The sequence below is a fragment of the Atheta coriaria genome, unplaced genomic scaffold (genome assembly GCF_025399875.1).
Source record: "Atheta coriaria isolate IRGN ID8LTWV9N9 unplaced genomic scaffold, Caltech_Dcor_3.1 hic_scaffold_9_pilon, whole genome shotgun sequence".
NCBI lineage: Eukaryota > Metazoa > Arthropoda > Insecta > Coleoptera > Staphylinidae > Dalotia > Dalotia coriaria.
The window spans coordinates 454258-474013 of NW_027045451.1; the positions used below are offsets into that span (position 1 = coordinate 454258).

The window sequence follows — 19756 nt, forward strand, 5'->3', positions numbered from 1 at the left end:
ACTTGAAAAAAATACCGGTATACCGGTTTTAAAACCGGTTTTTCACACCCCAAGACAAAAAATATGATTTTTTCTTGTTTCTGGTGTGAACATGCCCACGCTCATAATCCGAATCAGTTCCGGGTTCGCCTCATTCGAATTTGCACCCTAATAACTCCCCTCGGCGCGGTCGCGACCGCTTGCTGGGCGTTCGGTTTCCTCCGGCGCGGCGCACCGGAAGTGCCGGCCGAAACACGTAGCGTTTATATCTTCACGCTGCGCCGGCCTCGATGACACAGAATGCAAAAATGCGAAAACGCAAACGCCGCAAAACCAACACGTTGTTGTTCGTGACTTGTTTAAGACCTCGCCGGTAATAAAATGTACTAAAGGCCCTTCGAGACAAATAATATACAAACCCTGTTACTGTGTCTGTTGAGAGGGTGTGTGTGCGCACGCTGCAAATGGCGCATAAAGTCGTCGTCGTGTTGTTAAACTGGGTCTCGAAGCCATGACCGAAATTTTGCTTTTCTTCCTAATTGAGATTTATAGGTGGATATTGATCGGAAAGGTCCGCCGGGTAATAATAATAATGCCGCTCAGTTCCAGGAACCAACCAACATGAGGTTTTCTTCGAGAGGGCAGCTTTTGATTATTATGCTTTCGGCAAACAGAACAGAACAGAGAAAAAAACGGCGCCCGGCGCTTTTTATTGCCCAAGTTTTTTTTTCGTTTTCACTTTTTTTGTTTGCCCAGGTTAATGTCATCCCGGGAATTGTTAATACGCTGAGAAAAAGTGCAAATTAGCTATTTTCTTTTATGGTTATTTCGGCCCGAATAGAATTCTTAGTAAATTACAAGATTGATAGGAGATTGGCATCGGCCGATTACGAATTCATAAAGCACTTTGTTTTCTTTATGCGGTGTTTTTTTTTTCTATATTTTTTATTCGGGGCGAGTCGCACGCTAATTTAAATTTGCAACTTAATTAACCACGTTCTTTTTTATCCACGCATCAAGTTTTCTTTTTTTTTCTGCTTTAATTTTGTGGGTTTCGTGTCTCTGCGTGTCTTTCTTACATCGGCACGCAGAAGAGGCGCGTGTTCATGTTTATAAATGACTTTACATTTTCATGAAAAATCTCGACGTTTTTTTGTCCACCTTTTATCGTTGGCAGTGATGTTGTCGTAGATATATCAAAGGATTGCTTATATTAGACAAAAAATTCAATTACTAGACAAATTATGTTAAATTTGTTATAAGAATTGTGTAAATTTTACGTTTTATAAGTAATATTTACGATATAACAAAAAATTACGAAATTTTGCAAAATGTAAAAATTTGCTGAAATTCAAACTAGTTTTACTCGGTTGTTTGAAGTCATAAATCATTGAGAAAAGTATCATTTGAAAGAAAATTTAATTGAGAATCTATCACATTTTTCATATTTAAAATATAAATAATAGTTTAGTAATGGCAAAGAAAAGAGTGACACATTGCATTAGCAAAAAAAACATAAAATTTTGCTAAAATTGCAATATAAAAACTACTGTAACTTTTAAACTATAAGAGATAAAACATCGAATAAACGTTTTTTAGATAGATATTAACTAAATCTATAACATTGCATTTAAATAAATAAAAATTTGATTACCATTTTGTTGCAATTTACAAAAAACAACAAAAAATTGGTCTAATTTTTGTAATTCCGCGTTTTTTCATGTTTTAAATGTTTCTACAACGATAAAAATAAAAGTAAATTAAATTTAATATTAACAATAGTGTGAATCTTTTGTTGATACGCGTTTGCCGGTTGTTGATTTTTTTTTTATCTTTTGTTAACGGGCGAGAACGCGCGAGAGGTTGTCGAAACACTGGGCGAACAAAAGCAATTATAACTTTCACAATAACATAACTAATAACTAAGCTACCCCCTCAGAAACATTGTCAAATGTCGGTCGGCGGTGGCGGCGGTAGCGGCGCGCATCGCGCTTCCGGTTTTAAACCGAACCGAACGAAATGCGCGCGTATTTACTCTTTGTTTATATCCATTTGTTGGCAGAAAACTGGCGCGCACACAACCTCCCCTCAAAGTTACAGCCTGGCTGTAACCACTCTCGTGAAAACAAGTTTTAATGATTAATTATTTTCCGTTTTCGTTTTTATCGTTTATTTATGACACGCTGCCGCCGGTGTAATTATATCATTACATATACGCAAATATTTTCCCAAACATGTTTAATATAAATTGCCATTCACAACTCCATCAACAAAATTTTTAACTCCACCGGCGAAAAGACATGATTGTTACTTTAGTAGATTACTAGTATTGATTCGTCTGGAACACGCTGGAAATGTGTCCATGGTGTCACAGAACCTCGAAAATTTGCGCCAGCATTGAATTCTGTCTCGGATAGACACGTGTCATAAAGAAATTGTCTCTTACACGGCGTGTAATAGGATTACTGCGTTTTGTAGCGACATTCCGTAATCCAGTCACGACTTATTTACTCCCTACTCGTGAGTATAAGTAAATGTGCTCGGGAGTTGCTCGAATAAAACCCTCGCGCGAACCGTAATAATATTCTATTCATAACGGGCTAAAAAGTTATCTATACGGATAAGTACATGGACAACAAGCGTAACAATTTGTTATGGACGTAAAAAAGTTGAGTGCATTTAGGCACTAAAATATGAAATTAAGAATAGTAGTTTATCATAGAGAAAAATTAAAAAACGTAAATTGTAAATATTTTGAGGAAAAAATTCGTCAAGTTTAAACTGGTTTATCTCAGTTGTTTAAAATCATATATTATTAAGTAAAGTATCATTGGAAAGAGAATTTAATTATAAATAAAGTGTGTTTTGAAAATATTTAGTGAGAGTAATATTTTAGGTGTAGCAAGCAAAAGAGTAAAATGTTGCAATTGCACATACTGAAAATTTGCCTAAAACGCAAAATAAAAACTGCTGTAACTTATAAACTATAAAAGATAGAGAAACGAATGAACGTTTTTTAGATAGACATTTGTAAAATCTATAATATAGCTTTTAAAAAAATATAAATATTAATACCGTTCCTTGGCAATCTTTAAAAAACACACAAGAAAATAGTCAAAATTTTGATTTTTTCCACAAATTCTAATTTTTTTCAATTACTATAACAATGAAACTAAATTTTATAATACCAATAACGTAAATTAATGTTTATAAATATAAATATTATAATTATTTGCAAATGCATGAACAGAAGGCGTAAACAATTTGTTACAAGCGTCGAAAAGCCGAGTGCATTTAGACACTGAAATATGAAACGACTCAATAAGAAAAATACTTCATCATCGCAAAAAACTTTTTGTGTGTTTTTGGAAAAGGGAAGAAAAACGATTGTTCTAGTTCCACTTCCACTTCCACTCGGTGTTCTTTTCGCCGTAGCGCTCGTAGCGAAATCCCAATCGATTGATTCGTGATTCCAACTTTTTTCCTTTAATTAAGTCATGAGAAGACATAAATCTAGTTAACTGCTAGTATTGCGACGTGCCGAAACAACACCCACGCCGTGAATGGCTCCCGAGCAACATTTCACGCTGACGCGTCTCTAACGAATGCGCTCGCGAAATAAAATAATGTGGACATTTGTTCCGGCAAATTTTAATGATAGTTGAGAAGCTTGCAGGCTGTCAGCAATGAGTGTTACTTCACCGTGACACTCTTAAAAATAGTAAATTGCGACGAGTCAGTAAATTCATCAGCCGAGGGGAAATGGAAAATGTCATATTAGAATGAAAAGCATTTATATCGAAAGGCATTAAGTGCTATTGTGAATAGAAACAGGCAGAAATGTGGCAAAAAACAGATTGAAATTCACGGCATTAGACTGTCACTTAAGGTAATAGATGGAGCCAGCTTGATATGACGGCCATAACTTGACGTTTACAATAACTGCTCGTGTCCGTAGCGGCGCGGTGGTTGCCGTCAGTGGCGATGAGCACTCCGCAACATCGCCTGCCATCGGATTTGCAGCGTGCGCTCCAAGTGCTCCAAAAAGAGAAGAATCTAATGGATTCTTGTTTGATGTGACAGTTTGTATGTTTTCGAGCTGTGGAAGACAGCAAAAAGCGTCCGCCACACCAAAGACCACGTCGGTTGCTTTATCCCGTGTCTTGTTATAACACTTAATGCGATGAATTTCGGTTCCGTCGCTTACTCTTTTCGCCGCAGTCAGGATAATCTGTCACATATCAAAATTTCACGTCGAAGAGCGCGCACTTAGCACGTTGGAATATTCATAAATTACTTTCTAACCTTACAAAAACGCCTGGCACTGTGCATACACATTTATTTAATTGAAACTAGCGGCTTCGCTCGCGAATATCTAAAATAATGAAGTTGCTTCCGTACGCGTCTGTAGTCACAGAAGAAGTAACAATGAAGTAGAATGGCGGGAAGTTTAAAATGGCTGAAAGTATAGTCTATGGAAGTATAGTGTACAGTCTCCATAGTGTAGTCAATTGGATTTGATGTTGACGTAGCTGTCGGTAATACAGTGGATAATACAGTGTGATGGTACTATAGTACTTAGGTTTGAGCTTCATTGCTGGAATGCTAGATGGCGTTAAAGTAGTCAAATAGCCAGATGCAGAGGTATTATTGGCTAAACAATTTCTTTATTTTATTTGAAAAATAATTTTTTTATTAAATAAAAAGAAGCCTATAACCATTCGGGGACCACTAAGAATATGTGTACAAATTTTCATGATGATCCGTTAAGTAGTTTTTGCGTGAAAGTGTAACAAACATCAGGACTTTCGCATTTATAATATTAGTAGTAATTACGCGCAGGGAATGCCAAAAATAAGCTGGGCTACTCAAATGGCGTAGAAAATTACCGGCGCAGTGTAATCGCTTTAAATAACGTTGCACCTTTAACATAAGGTAGAAGCAATTCATCAAAAAGTAGCGAAGTGATTTCGCACCCTCGCAGGCAGAATCCGCGCGTCTTTAGAAAGTAATCCATCCAATTTTTCGACTGCTAATAACGAATGATTGATAGCCTATCACGATTATTGGATGGAATAATCCATCGCCAGGCTTTGGAAAACATCTATATTTAAAAAACTTAAACACCCTGTATATAGGGATCTTCTGGTGGTGCTCCTAAAGGAGCATTACATTACACATCTAATGCTCACTTTTTACGCCGCTGGCGGAGCGCATTCAGCGTGTTATTTTTCTTTGGTTCTCATCCTTATGTAAAGCCAACCAGGTTTGAAAAATAACGCTCGGTTAAAGACCAGCTGCGACCTCGAAGGTACTTCTTATGTGTTGGTTTATTTTTCTGCACTTATTTTCGACATCGTGGAGCATGTAAACACGTTGTATGGCGGTGTGTTTCTTATCGGCGTCGTAATTTTGCGCGCCTGTTTACAATCTGATGCAGGCGGCGGCAATGGCCGGCAATTAAAAAACTCCCCGAGTCGGGACTCTTTTAAATAATTACTTACAAGCCTCAGATATAAATCTACCTGCGCGCCGAAGACGGAGTCTAATCTTGAGAGGATAAAACGTTTTTAAGATTAACTTAAAAGCTTTAAGGGAGGAAATTAATTTAACCTATACCTTTTTTTCTGCTAGTTTTTTAAGGGGTTAATGATGCGTAGTGTAAATTTTAAATAAAATCAAATAAAACGTGTTGGGTAAAATTGACTTGTGAATTTTATTAGTGATAAAATGAAGAAAACGGAAATTTTGTAAAAATTTGTAAAAAATTGGATAACTTTAAACTGGTTTTACTCAGTTATTTAAAATTAAAAGTTATTGAGTAAAGTATCATTGGAAAGAGAATTTAATTGTGAATATGTTGTTTTTTGAAAATATTTGTTTAGAGTAATATTTTAGGTGTGGTGCAATAAAAAGTAAAATGATGCAATTGCACATTATGAAAATTCGTCAATAACCGCAACATAAAACTATTGTAACTTTTAAACTATAAGAGATAGAGAAATGAATAAACGTTTTTTAGATAGATATTACCAAAATCTATAACCTGTCCTTTAAAAAAATATAAATATTATTACAATTTGCGCTCAATTAACAAAAAACCTGAAAAAATTCGTCAATTTTTATATAAATTTACATTTTCTCCATTTTTAAACTTTTTTTTTCTACTAAAATAAAAACAAAAATTAACATTTTACAAAAACTAGTGTAAATCTGATGTTTATACTTCTCCATTACTTATTTTTCAAAAATTAATATTACGTAGTATTATTTATAACAAAATTTAAAGTGTTGATTACAATAGAATTATGAAACATGACGATATAAATAAAAATATCCCCGCTCGTAAAGTTTATTTAATTGTGAGCGTGGTAAATCATCCACGCGGAAAACAAACCGAAAAATCACGAGATAAATAAATATCAAAAGAACATGCTGCATTAATAGCTTCTTCCACCTCTGGTTTTCCAGCTCTCAAAACCGGAAAGCGGTTTAATAATTCCTCTCAACGTACGCGTATTAATTTCGCCTTGCATATGTGGTTATTTTTTCCTGCTGACCCCAGAGAAATATGTGAAGACCAGCCTGGTATGGAAAATTAAATTCTCCATCAGATGCACATGCGCTGTGCACGAGAATAACCCAAACACAAAGCACACGCAAAAAGACGAAAAAAAAAGACGAAAAAAGCAATTTTCTTGACTTGCATATTCATTCCCAATCTGTAGCTCTAATAGATATTGGTTTTGCTTTCTGCGAATCGAAAGTTTCTAACTGTGGTTATTTTAATCAACTTCCCAATCGAAGGATTCCCGAATAGAAGCGCCATGATGATCTATTAGAAGGCTGCGGCTGCGGCAGCGATTTATAAATGGCGAATCAATTCTTTGATTAATTCCACCGGTATATTAGAACACTTCTTGTGTTCACTTTAATAAATTAAGTTCGGTGTTGGCCGGAAGCCAAGGCAGAGTGCGGAGCTGGTCCATTCAAGCGGCACACTTTTTTCCGGGCGCACGCAATAACAAATTTCGTTGAGTTGCGACTTTATTTCAATTAGGGGCACTTGTAGGTGTCAGTTGTCATCTGTATCCCGAGGTTATTAACAATATGAACGCAAGTTAAGTTTTACGATCCGAGCAACAATATGTGAGTTAATGAAAGGTCCATATAGCGGAAGCAATTGCGAGGGGAATTAGTTACCAAAGAGGGTCCGCAAATGGACAAAACCCTTTATTATTTCGTGTAGCGTCCAGTTTACGTGTTTTCTATCTAAACGGCCGTGCAAACGCTTCAAATTAACAGATACTTGGATACTTTATTGGAGGGTTCAAGCACTTACAACTGGATGAGCTTTTAACAGCTTGCAATATTGTATTACGCGACTAGAAGTTGTTGAAATCAAGTTTATTACGAGATTTTTTTTCGAGTTCATTATTGTGGATGGGGAATGTGTGCATGCATGTGAGAAGTTGAAATGTTGAAATATATAGACACACGAACATCAATAAGTCCGGGTCGGGCAGACGTCGCCTGCGGCGCGAAGGTCTACCAACCTAATTCCTGCGACGGAGACAAATTGGAATTGAGAGCGTCCGGGCGCTGTTCTTGTGTCAACATTGTTGGGTAAATAAGGTCAAACGATTCTGACGTTCAATGAGTGTTAGGGTATTGAGTATTAGGTTAGTGCCACCTTTTGATTTTGACATAGATGTTAATTAAATACAAAAAATGGAAATTTTGATGAAAAAGAAAAATTTTACAAAAATTTGAAAAAGTTTAAACCGCTATAACTCGGTTGTTTAAAATCCAAAATTTATAGGTTAAGTATCATTAGAAAGAGAATTTAATAGTAAATATTTTGTATTTTGAAAATATCAGATGTGAGTAATAGTTTAGGTGTGGCAGAAAAATAGTAAAATTTTGCAATTGCATATATTACAATTTGTAAAAAATTGTAAAAAATCGGATAACTTTAAACTGGTTTTACTCAGTTGTTTAAAGTCATAAATTATTGAATAAAGTATTATTAGAAAGAGAATTTAATTGTAAATATGCTGTTTTTTGAAAATATTAGTTTAGAGTAATATTTTAGGTGTGGTGCAATAAAAAGTAAAATGATACAACTGCATATACTGAAATTTCGTCAAAAACTGCAACATAAAACTACTGTAACTTTTAAACCATAAGAAATAGAGCAGCGAAAAAACATTTTTTAGATACATATTAACAAAATCTATAACACAACTTTCAAAAAATATGAATAATATCATCATTTTGTTGCAATTAACAAAAAACTAAAAAATTTTTAGCAAAAAAACACAAATTTTTTTTACACCAAACTGACGTAACTTCCGCTATCCCCATGATAGTTCCACTACCATAACCTACAAATCTTACAAACAATGTTTTTTATAATAGAAAATACAATTACATAACCTAGAATTTCAATTGCAATCAAGTTAAACTCGATTCCGCATTACCATTAGCATAATAACAATCGCATACGATTTAGTTCAGTGAGCGTGTGCGAGTTAGAGGAATGCCTGAAACAGACGCGCACCTGTTCATAATGGTCTATCACTAACCTGACATTCCAGCGCTTTCCACGCTTACGCTCACCACCGCCATGGCCTATAGCAACGACCAATTAGAATAGCAAACTGAATCGCACAAGGGAAGTCGTTATAGTAATAATAATTACGTTGCAATCCAATTCGGAAACTTTGCTGCGCTTAAAGCAACTACTACACCAGTCTCTGGTGCAATATGGAGGCCAATGGCTATGTTTATAATTAAATCTACGAATCGAATCATGACATGGGACATAGGTGCTTGCTTACTGACTGCGAATTCAAATTGCTCGATTCTCCCGCAATAAAATCCCTTTATACTTATATGAAAAGACATTATAAATTCCCTTTTATCCACTGAATGCTTATATACGTCCCTGGGGGAGATTGGTCCGGGAAATTCCCGGCGAGTGCTCTCGAATATCCAAACGATCACACAATTTTTTTTTCGCCGAGGATTTTGTCCCCTTGATAGTCTTTCGGGGAGTTTGGTTAACATGCCGGCCAGGTCCAGGTCGGATTTACTTTTCGAAATTAATTTCGGAAACTAGTGATTTCTGAAGAATGCGGAATGGATTTTTGGCTCCCACTTTTAGAGTTGGGAGCTCAAATTACGCGAAGTGCTGCAGACAGACTCATAAACCGCTAAACCGAATGTCGCCAATCTGCTTCCTTGTGTTGCTCCCATTCGTCTGGCTTTAGCACAAACAGAACAAATGATCTGAGATGAAAAGACAAAGTTTTTCGATTGCCCACTTAACCATTGTTGCGTTTTATTGATATTGAAATTTTATCGATTTAATTTTCTTCTTGGAATTTATTTTTATTGCTTTTTTTGACTTCATATGTAACTTGGATTTTAATTAAAGCTTAAACTCTTTCTGGTTGCAGGCGTTTTTGGTTTGAAAAATATGCACATCAAAAATTTGCCAAAAACTGCAACATAAAACTACTGTAACTTTTAAACCATAAGAGATAGAGCAGGGAATAAACAGTTTTTAGATACATTTTAACAAAATCTATTACACAACTTTCAAAAAAATAGAAATATTATTACCATTTTGTTGTAATTCACAAAAAATTGAAATTTTCTAAGAAAATAAAAAATTTTACAAAAATTTGCAAAAATTCCAAAACTTTATACCGGTTTATCTCGGATATTTAAAAACAGAAATTAATAAGTAAAGTATCATTAAAAAGAGAATTTAAATGTGAATATTTTTTATTTTGAAAATATTAGATGTGAGTAATAATTTAGGTGTGTCAAGGAAAATAGTGAAATGTTGCAATTGCATATACTGAAAATTTGCCAAAAACTGCAACATAAAACTATTGTAACTTTTAAACCATATAAGATAGAGCAACGCATGAACGTTTTTTAGATACATATTAACAAAATTTATAACACCGCTTTCAAAAAAATATTAAAAATACCACCATTTTGTTGCTATTTACAAAAAACTAAAAAAATTTAGCAAAAAACACAAATTTTTGCATTTTACGCAAAACTAACGTCACTTCCCCTATTTCTCATGATAGTTCTCCTAACATAACCCACAAATCTTACAATCTTTTCCGATTGTCCACTTAACCATTGTTGCGTTTTATTGATATTGAAATTTTATCGATTTAATTTTCTTCCTTGAAATTTATTTTTATTGCTTTTTTTGACATCATATGTAACTTGGGTTTTAATTAAAGCTTAAACTCTTTCTGGTTGCAGGCGTTTCCGGTTTGAAAGACATGCACATTACAAATTTGCCAAAAACTGCAACATAAAACTACTGTAACTTTTAAACCATAAGAGATAGAGCAGGGAATAAACATTTTTTAGATACATTTTAACAAAATCTATTACACAACTTTCAAAAAAATAGAAATATTATTACCATTTTGTTGTAATTCACAAAAAATTGAAATTTTCTAAGAAAATAAAAAATTTTACAAAAATTTGCAAAAATTCCAAAACTTTATACCGGTTTATCTCGGATATTTAAAAACAGAAATTAATAAGTAAAGTATCATTAAAAAGAGAATTTAAATGTGAATATTTTTTATTTTGAAAATATTAGATGTGAGTAATAATTTAGGTGTGTCAAGGAAAATAGTGAAATGTTGCAATTGCATATACTGAAAATTTGCCAAAAACTGCAACATAAAACTATTGTAACTTTTAAACCATATAAGATAGAGCAACGCATGAACGTTTTTTAGATACATATTAACAAAATTTATAACACCGCTTTCAAAAAAATATTAAAAATACCACCATTTTGTTGCTATTTACAAAAAACTAAAAAAATTTAGCAAAAAACACAAATTTTTGCATTTTACGCAAAACTAACGTCACTTCCCCTATTTCTCATGATAGTTCTCCTAACATAACCCACAAATCTTACAATCTTTTCCGATTGTCCACTTAACCATTGTTGCGTTTTATTGATATTGAAATTTTATCGATTTAATTTTCTTCCTTGAAATTTATTTTTATTGCTTTTTTTGACATCATATGTAACTTGGGTTTTAATTAAAGCTTAAACTCTTTCTGGTTGCAGGCGTTTCCGGTTTGAAAGACATGCACATCAAAGTACCGGAAGCAGTGCGCGTCGGCGACACGGTGACGCTCGCCTGCGATTACGACCTGGAGCAGGTGGCGCTCTACACAATCAAATGGTATCATCATGGTGTGGAATTCTACAGATACGTGCCAAAGGAGTCACCTCCGTCATTGGTCTTCAATCTACCAAGCATCGAAGTTGATGTAAGTAAATAAAACATGCGGAAGTATAATGACGCCATTCTAGGTTAGTGCTGGTGCATGTAAAGTTGCCTACGTTACGAAAACCAAACCAAACCAAAGCGCATGTTATTGCAATTGGTCTAGTGCCAAGCAATCACTGTATTTCCTTCGGTATTAAACCGATTTGTGAAATTAGAAAAATCCCACAACATGACATTGCAATGCCTGTATAAATCATAATTTAATTTCGGACTCACCATAATGCAATTATGCAATATCCAACTGCAGGGTGATTGAGTATTCGTATTTTCCGCATTCCGTATTCTGTCTAGCCGCTCGCAACTCAATTGAATCACACTGGTTGTTCCCGCAAAAGAAAACTTTGGTTTCATCCGAGTGGGAAACGTCCACGGTCCACAAATAATCCACAGCATACAAGTTAGTTCACATCACACATAAATCTCACTTGATCTTACACGGCGATTTCTTACTCGGCGTTATTTGTTGCGTTCGCATATAGAGACATTGTACGAGTGCGCCGCCAGCGCATAACAACGCTTTATCGACGAGGCTTATCAGTCACTCAGCCGCGCCATTGTCGTAAACAAACAATATTGTTCCGCACGTACGTGCGCTGGCACAAGGCCCTCATGCTGGGGGAAACAATTTGTTTGCGGATGATAATCGTGATACCGCAGCGAGTCGTATGATGAGTTTAATTCGACACAACTTTCTCTGATCGTGCACGGCACGTACGAGGAAGGGAGATTGCAGTGTAGGTGTAGGTGTATGGGTAGAGATATCGTAATAAATTATTGGCGTGAGGTGGAAATCAGTTTGTGGTTGGTGCATTTCCATTTGGTACACCGATGTGGGCTCACTGCTGATGTTCTCAACCACATCAGACACGTCTATCAATATTAGTTTATACTGGAATATGGAGATGATACGAAAACTAATTGAATTGTCATGGATGACACAAGGTTACATTCAGGGGGATATCTCTTCATTGTTGCTTTAAATCTTTTTCTTTTTTTAGTTATCTTCTTCTTTTGTTGGTGGTTTCTTTGGGTTTTTCACGTTTTTTGCTTGTTTTTTCTTCTTTTTTCTGTTTTCTTCATCTCCTCATCGTCTTCTTTTTCAAGGACAATTTCTCTTTTGTTCCTTTTGTTTTTTTCGACTTTCCCCGGTCTTTTCTTCGTCTTGTCCTCATCCTTTCCTATGTATCACCTCTATTTAGTATCTTCCTTTGATCCAATTTTCTGCAACACCCTGTATATTCCTTTTTCTCAGTCCCTCTTCTCCCTTATCGCCTTGTCCGTACTCCCACTTATTTTTTTCCTTCTCCTCTTCTTTTTACCCTATTTTCCTTTCATTTTTCCTTCTCCTTAACCCTTTTTCCAAATCTTCTCTTCCCCACTTTCTCCAATCTTCACCATTTTCCATTTTATCTTCTTCCCTACTTCCCCAAACCCCCAAAACCTTAATTTTTCTCATTTTAGAAAAAAAACTACAACAGTTTCATTCAAATCCTTCAATACACCAACTGCTAGTAACCATCTGTATCAGTTGAACAGAGGTTCAATTGGATTATGGACTATATTCATTTGGTAATTCAGTCGAGGGCGAACAATAGCCGCATGCAGACAATGAATACACCCTCGGTCCTATCCTGGCCACTCTACCGCTCCGTTTTTGGCGCTTCACTTCCTTTCTTCTCCCAACTCTCCACACTTCCTGCGCTCGTGATTTTCAAACGGCGCGTTTTAATTCCTGCGCCCGGCTATTGTTTCGCGCCTGGCAAATTATTTTACGCCCGTGTTTACTTTTCGCCTTAATTCACAAATTCTATATGACGACATAATACACCAGCTCCGGATGATTATTATCATCATGCTACACATGTACCGACTGAAATTATACGAATGAATCCCTACTAATATTATAAATGCGAAAGTCCTGATGTTTGTTACACTTTCACACAATAACTACTTAACCGATCATCATGAAAATTTGTACACATATTCTTAGTGGTGCCCGAATGGTTATAGGCTACTTTTTATTTAATAAAAAAAATTATTTTTTAAATAAAATAAAGAAATTGTTTAGCCAATAATACCTCTGCATCTGGCTATTTGACTACTTTAACGCCATCTAGCATTCTAGCAATGAAGCTCAAACCTAAGTACTATAGTACCATCACACTGTATTATCACACTGTATTACCGACAGCTACGTCAACATCAAATCCAATTGACTACACTATGGAGACTGTACACTATACTTCCATAGACTATACTTTCAGCCATTTTAAACTTCCCGCCATTCTACTTCAATGTTACTTCTTCTGTGACTACAAACGCGTACGGAAGCAACTTCATTATTTTAGATATTCGCGAGCGAAGCCGCGAGTTAAAGCTAGTTAATCATAATTTATAGTTTTATTGTAGTGTAAGTAAAATAAAATAAAAGAAAAAAAGAGGAATAAGATGAAGCTATAGGGGAAAAGTTGAATGACTGCCGGAAAAGTTTGCACAATTTTTATTCCCCAAACGACGTGTAACCTAATACAAGTAATCTAGTCCCGAAGGTGAGGTACAACACGCCGATGTGTGGGTGGGCACACATCGTCCTCTGCGCGCCTACTTCAACCCCAATAAATCACTCCGATACCACGCGAAGTGTTCACACTAAGCCAACATTAACATCTTGCACTCGTGGGAATTACGCACACGCCGCGCCGAGAATTCTTTTACCGCAACACATCACATCTCATATCGCGCACGTTTATTTATGTCTTAACGCTCTTATTTCTTCTTTCCTACCGACACTACACTCGCCTAGTGGGCAAACAAAGAAACAACTTTCAACTTTGTGTCGTAAATCCCCGCACAATTGTCGTGAATGATCAAGCATTTTCTAAATAACTTGAACTCAATTTCGCTGTTTTAGAGGCTAGTGTATACATGTCACACGCGTGTGTAGTAAACCGAGCGGGACGCAAAAAGGAACATTAATCTTTATGTTCGGGATTGCTTATTTTGAAGAAATCACGAAAACCTCTACAAACCGTCTCGAATTACGCACACCGCTACACAACACAGCGTCGCACTTAACACAAACGGCAAAAAATCCACCGTCGGCGAAAAAACTTCGAGCAATAAATTTTGATTTTTTACGGCGTTTTTCCTGTCTTTACAATTCACATACGAAGTTTTCGTTAAATACCGGTATTTGGGTATTAAAACCGGTTTTTGGTAAAAATATACCGGTATACCGGTATTTATAAAATTAATTAATTACGAATTTGAAATGTTTAAGTCATTCGTTTTTATATTAAAAAATACCGGTATTTTGGTATAAATACCGGTTTTGAATAAAAATATACCGGTATACCGGTATTTATAAAAATAAGTAATTACGAATATTTTGTTTTTAAGTCATTTATTTTTTGATTTAAATAAATACCGGTATTTTGGTATAAATACCGGTTTTTAATAAAAATACCGGTATTTCAGAAATTTGTAATTTATAGTGTAGCATAGCTTAGATTTATGCAACCAAATATACTTTGTACAAATAAGCTTCGCCATCAAATATCGAATATGAGGATTATTCGTGTCACTTGTGAATAATACGCGTCTGAAGGTTTGCAAGCGCTGCAAACATTTCGCTTTATTTATTATGCACATCAGAATGTTTATGAGAACAATACATTGCGACGGCGCGCGAACGAATTGCGAGGCACGTAGTACGCGCGCGCCGTAGAATGGTAATTTCCATTTCAATTAGGCGCCTCCACCAAGGACGATGGCTTTGAGTCGCCGGCGACGTAAAATCCAATTCGCCGCTGCACAGAGGTGCAAAGCTGCTGCAGGCTGGAGCAAGACGAATACGACGCTGTCACTTGCATCACTTGCGTTATTCTGATACCATGTTGCTGATGAACGCATTAATTTCCTCTTTTTTTTTTCTTTCGTTTTTTCGAGAAATATAAGAGAAAAATTGCTAAAAATTTATTCGTTGCTAACAATACGAGGCACTAAAAAATAATGAAGCAATTGGGCGTGTGTAATAGCAAAGAATATAACAATATAAATAAATATGAACCTGTCATCGCTGGCGAGTCGCAATAAACGCTCGAATTGCTGATTTTTGCACATTGCCAAAGACACAAAATCAATAGAACAACCCTCGATGTTATATCTTGCGCATACCGCATTTTCATCGGGTATATTACATGCGAAATGTCGTAACACATGTTCAACGAAATATAATTAAATAATAAATCATTTCAGCGTGTATATAGTATAGTATTTAACATTTATATAACATTAAATATTAAGTGCGTTAAATGTCACTTTAATAACGATTTTCTACTTTTACTTTTCCAAAATTTCAAAACACAAAAATTGTACTTTATACACGGCTGTGACTAAAGTACTTTAATCACGGATTTTAGTCACGGGGCAAAAAAACAAAAAAAAATTAAAATGAATATTTCTGTAACATTTGAATACCTATTGATAGTATTCAATATCCAAACGTTATCAGTTTAGTAGATATTCCTGTGTATGCGTTCTTTCATTGTTTTCGATGACACAATTGTGCCGCGTCTCAACACGCGACATCGCATTGTATCAGCGAACTGTCGTCCTTCTCGCTGTCGCCCGTCGACGTCCTCCAGCACCCACTCATCATTCATACTGTCCTCGGCTGATCAACACTCGAAACAATCCGGCAATTGGACGTCGAGTTGGGATGTCGCCGTCATCAGGCAAATCAATGATCACTTCAACTGTCGGCTGCCTGATCAAATAGACAAACGCGCACGCATACACTCACGCCATGTGTACATGTCCAAACAATGTCATTCACACACCATTCATCGGCGAAGTGAAGACCGAAGACAAAGACAAACATGAGATTCGTCGAGAGGGATTCAAAGTCGGATTGTTCTGAGATCCTCTCCGGTGTCACACTTGTGTTGTAGTGTGAAATACCGGTATTAATATCAATATACCGGTATTTTTACTTGAATATTGATTTATTTCATCAAAACATATTTTTCAATCAAAATTATGCTTAATTAATTCATTTTTTGAATACCGGTATTACCAAAATACCGGTATTAAAACCGGTAATACCGGTATTTTTCCAAATTTCAATATTTTTCACTAAAAATCAATTTTTTAATGAAAATGATTTCTAATCAATTAATTTAAAAAATACTTATATAACTGGTATTGAACAAAAACTTCTCTCCCGTAAGATTTTCACGATTAAAAATACAATTAAGGTTTCAACTGTGTAGCAAAGGTGCGCTCGCTACGCCCTGCGTAAACAATTTCTTATTCCAAACGCGACTTCTTATCCAATCGAGTAGTGTGTCTTTTAAGTTGAGGCCGTGGCTCCGCATGGCAATGATCGAACTACTTACTTTGCGAAAACTTGTAAGGTACGCTTCGAGAGTGCCGAGAGTTTTTCCGACTTTTCTTCTAATGTCGCCGATAGACGCGTAAAGAAGTCCCGCAAATAACTGCGCGCCCCGACGTGTGCGGAAAACCCGGAAAACTTGAGACTTCGCCGTATTTTTCACCACACTCTTTTATAAAATCAGTATTAGTATTATTTTCGCATTTATTGATTTCACTCTTCTGCTAAAAATAAAACTAGAAAAATCGCTACTAATATTATAAATTCGAAAGTCCTGATGTTTGTTACACTTTCACGCAAAAACTACTTAACCGATCATCATGAACATTTGTACACATATTCTTAGTGGTCCTCGAATGGTTATAGGCTACTTTTTATTTAATAAAAAAAATTATTTTTTAAATAAAATAAAGAAATTGTTTAGCCAATTATACCTCTGCATCTGGCTATTTGACTACTTTAACGCCATCTAGCATTCCAGCAATGAAGCTCAAACCTAAGTACTATAGTACCATCACACTGTATTATCACACTGTATTACCGACAGCTAGGTCAACATCAAATCCAATTGACTACACTATGGAGACTGTACACTATACTTCCATAGACTATACTTTCAGCCATTTTAAACTTCCCGCCATTATACTTGATTGTTACTTCTTCTGTGACTACAGACGCGTACGGAAGCAATTTCATTATTTTAGATATTCGCGGGTTAAAGCTAGTATTGTATAAAACAAATATTGATTTATGTAACAGAAAGTTTCGCGTTTTGCACGCAAGATGTTTGTCGACATTGACATGTTATCTTTAAATTTGCGACCAAATGTCGCAGTGCAGTCGTGAAAAATGTCGAGTTAACAACGGTCGCGCTCGATTTGAGTCCTGCAAGCTGCCGGCGCGAAACAACAAAAACTTCGTGTCGGTGCAGCCGAACACACGTTTCTCGCGTAAAATTGTTTTTCGTACATCAAGCCACACGCCCGTAACAAGAAATAGATGAATTGCAACTTTTATATACGTTTTTACTGTCATTCCGCATAATACGCCGCCATTTTCGTCCTTTTTTCCCGCGCGAAAATAAATTTTAACGCGTTGCAGTAAAATAACCTGCTTAACAAATATTCAAGACTTTATGATAATACAAAACCTTAAGACAGACCATAATTTACTTGTTTTACAGGATAGAATGACCCGTACGGCCATAACTGTAAGGATTACGACCGAGCATAAATTAAAATTGAAGACGCGGTTACTTCCGCTCGTTAAAATTAGTTCGAATTTAATTTCACCATCGACAGCGATAAATTAACACACAAGTTTTACCTTTGCGAGGGTGGAATTAACCTTAAAATCTAAAATAATTGCAACGGTTTAATAATGTGCAAAAAGTGGAACAATAGATTTTGAAAAGGGAAAAAAGGCGTGCGCGCAATAAAAGTACTCGCGCAATTTTATGGCGTTGTAAAGTTTGGGGCGCCGTCTAATAAATGCTTCGGCTCGCGCCGGCCGGCGGGACGCGCATGCGAACGGCGGCGTCCGCCGCCCCCCGAACTAGTTTATAGTGGTAATCTATCAGCGGCAGTCGTACTCTACTTCTATATATACAAGGACGCGTCCTTCAACGAAAGTCTAACATTGTTTTCGAATAAATAAGTATTTTTTCTACTTGCAGCTACTTTTTTCACGGTTTTGGGACATAAAAAGTGGTATTTTACTCACGGCGTGACTAAAGTACTTTAATCACGGATTAGAGTTTGCACCTACACAAAACGCTGCATCCTAGGAAAATACACAAGTGTAAACTCCACCCCGTGACTAAAACCCGTGACTAAAGTACTTTAATCAGGACCGTGACTAAATTTGAACTTTTTGTGACGTAAAACCGTGAAAAATTATTTTTAAAAGATGAAAAATGAAAAAATAATTTATTTGAGTGTAAATTAAATGTATCTATAAATATTTACCCTGTTGTTCATTTTGTTAACAAAACACAACACTCGAATGATTTCAGACGGCTTGATTCCAGCTTGTTTACCTTCTCGACTAGTTCATTACGCGCCTGCTAACTGAATAATTGGCTGTCGGTTTAATGAGTAAATATTTTGCGTCCGTCGAAATTTAATCAATTTCATCAAAATCAAAATCAAAAGATTAACATTGTTAGCCGGCACCCCAAGAAACGTGAATTATCATCCGCTGGGAGACGCTAATCCTGCTTCAGCGCTTCCTCTCGGTCTGTCACTTTGTTAAATTGACAGTCGACGCTCAACGCACTGCGACGTCATAATAGCATAACATCTAAGAAACACGATATATACAAAGTGTTCTCAATTTACTCCAAAGTATTAAAAAACAAAAAATAAAATTTTTAACAAAAATTTTTTTTTAATTTTGAAAATTTTATGTTTTATAGTACAAAATTGAGGTTATGATGTGCATGAAATATGTAATTTGGTGTTGGATGATGTTGTGGGGATGAGAGCACTCGTGTTGTGTTTTCGCACTGATGACAAGCAATGAACCGGCGTTAAAGCAGCAACAGTAATTATGCAAATCGCTTATAATATTCTTCATTATATCTGCGCCGAGATTTATTGCTGCGCCTATGGCGGAACACCCTCCGAGATGGATATCTCGCATATCCTCCCCTTCGTCATCAAGCCATCCTCGCTTGACTCCGCTTCACTTTGGTATTATTAAAATCTTACCTTTGTGTATCGCAATTTTACGAATAGGCAAAGCAGCGTGGATTAGTCGCGTAATATTTTCCTCCGAAAATAAGCACTATCAATAACTTTGAAGGCGTTTTCCACAGGAGGGCGCGAAAAAAGTATTATTGCGTTTTCTTTTTTGCAAGTTTTGGTTTCTTTCACCCTCGCCGCATTAAAACAAGATGGATAGCGCCCAACTTCACTGTAATCTGAGAGATATTTAGCGACGGAAGAGCGACACCAGGCGGGCGGCAAGAAGTTGCGTTTAGTTGACAGTTGGAGTGGCCCGCCTGCTGCAAGTTTTTCTTTGACAA

At 36.0% G+C, this 19756-nt stretch overlaps 1 protein-coding gene across 3 annotated transcripts in view; it reads left to right on the forward strand.

Moving 5' to 3' along the window:
* The window catches only part of LOC135799146 (uncharacterized), a 122925-nt gene that overhangs the window by 59171 nt on the left and 43998 nt on the right, over nucleotides 1-19756 (forward strand). For all 3 annotated transcript variants that reach the window (XM_065312168.1, XM_065312169.1, XM_065312170.1), the window contains one exon: nucleotides 11108-11313. In XM_065312168.1, coding sequence (XP_065168240.1) covers nucleotides 11108-11313 — 206 coding nt within the window. The remainder of the gene's footprint in view (nucleotides 1-11107; nucleotides 11314-19756) is intronic.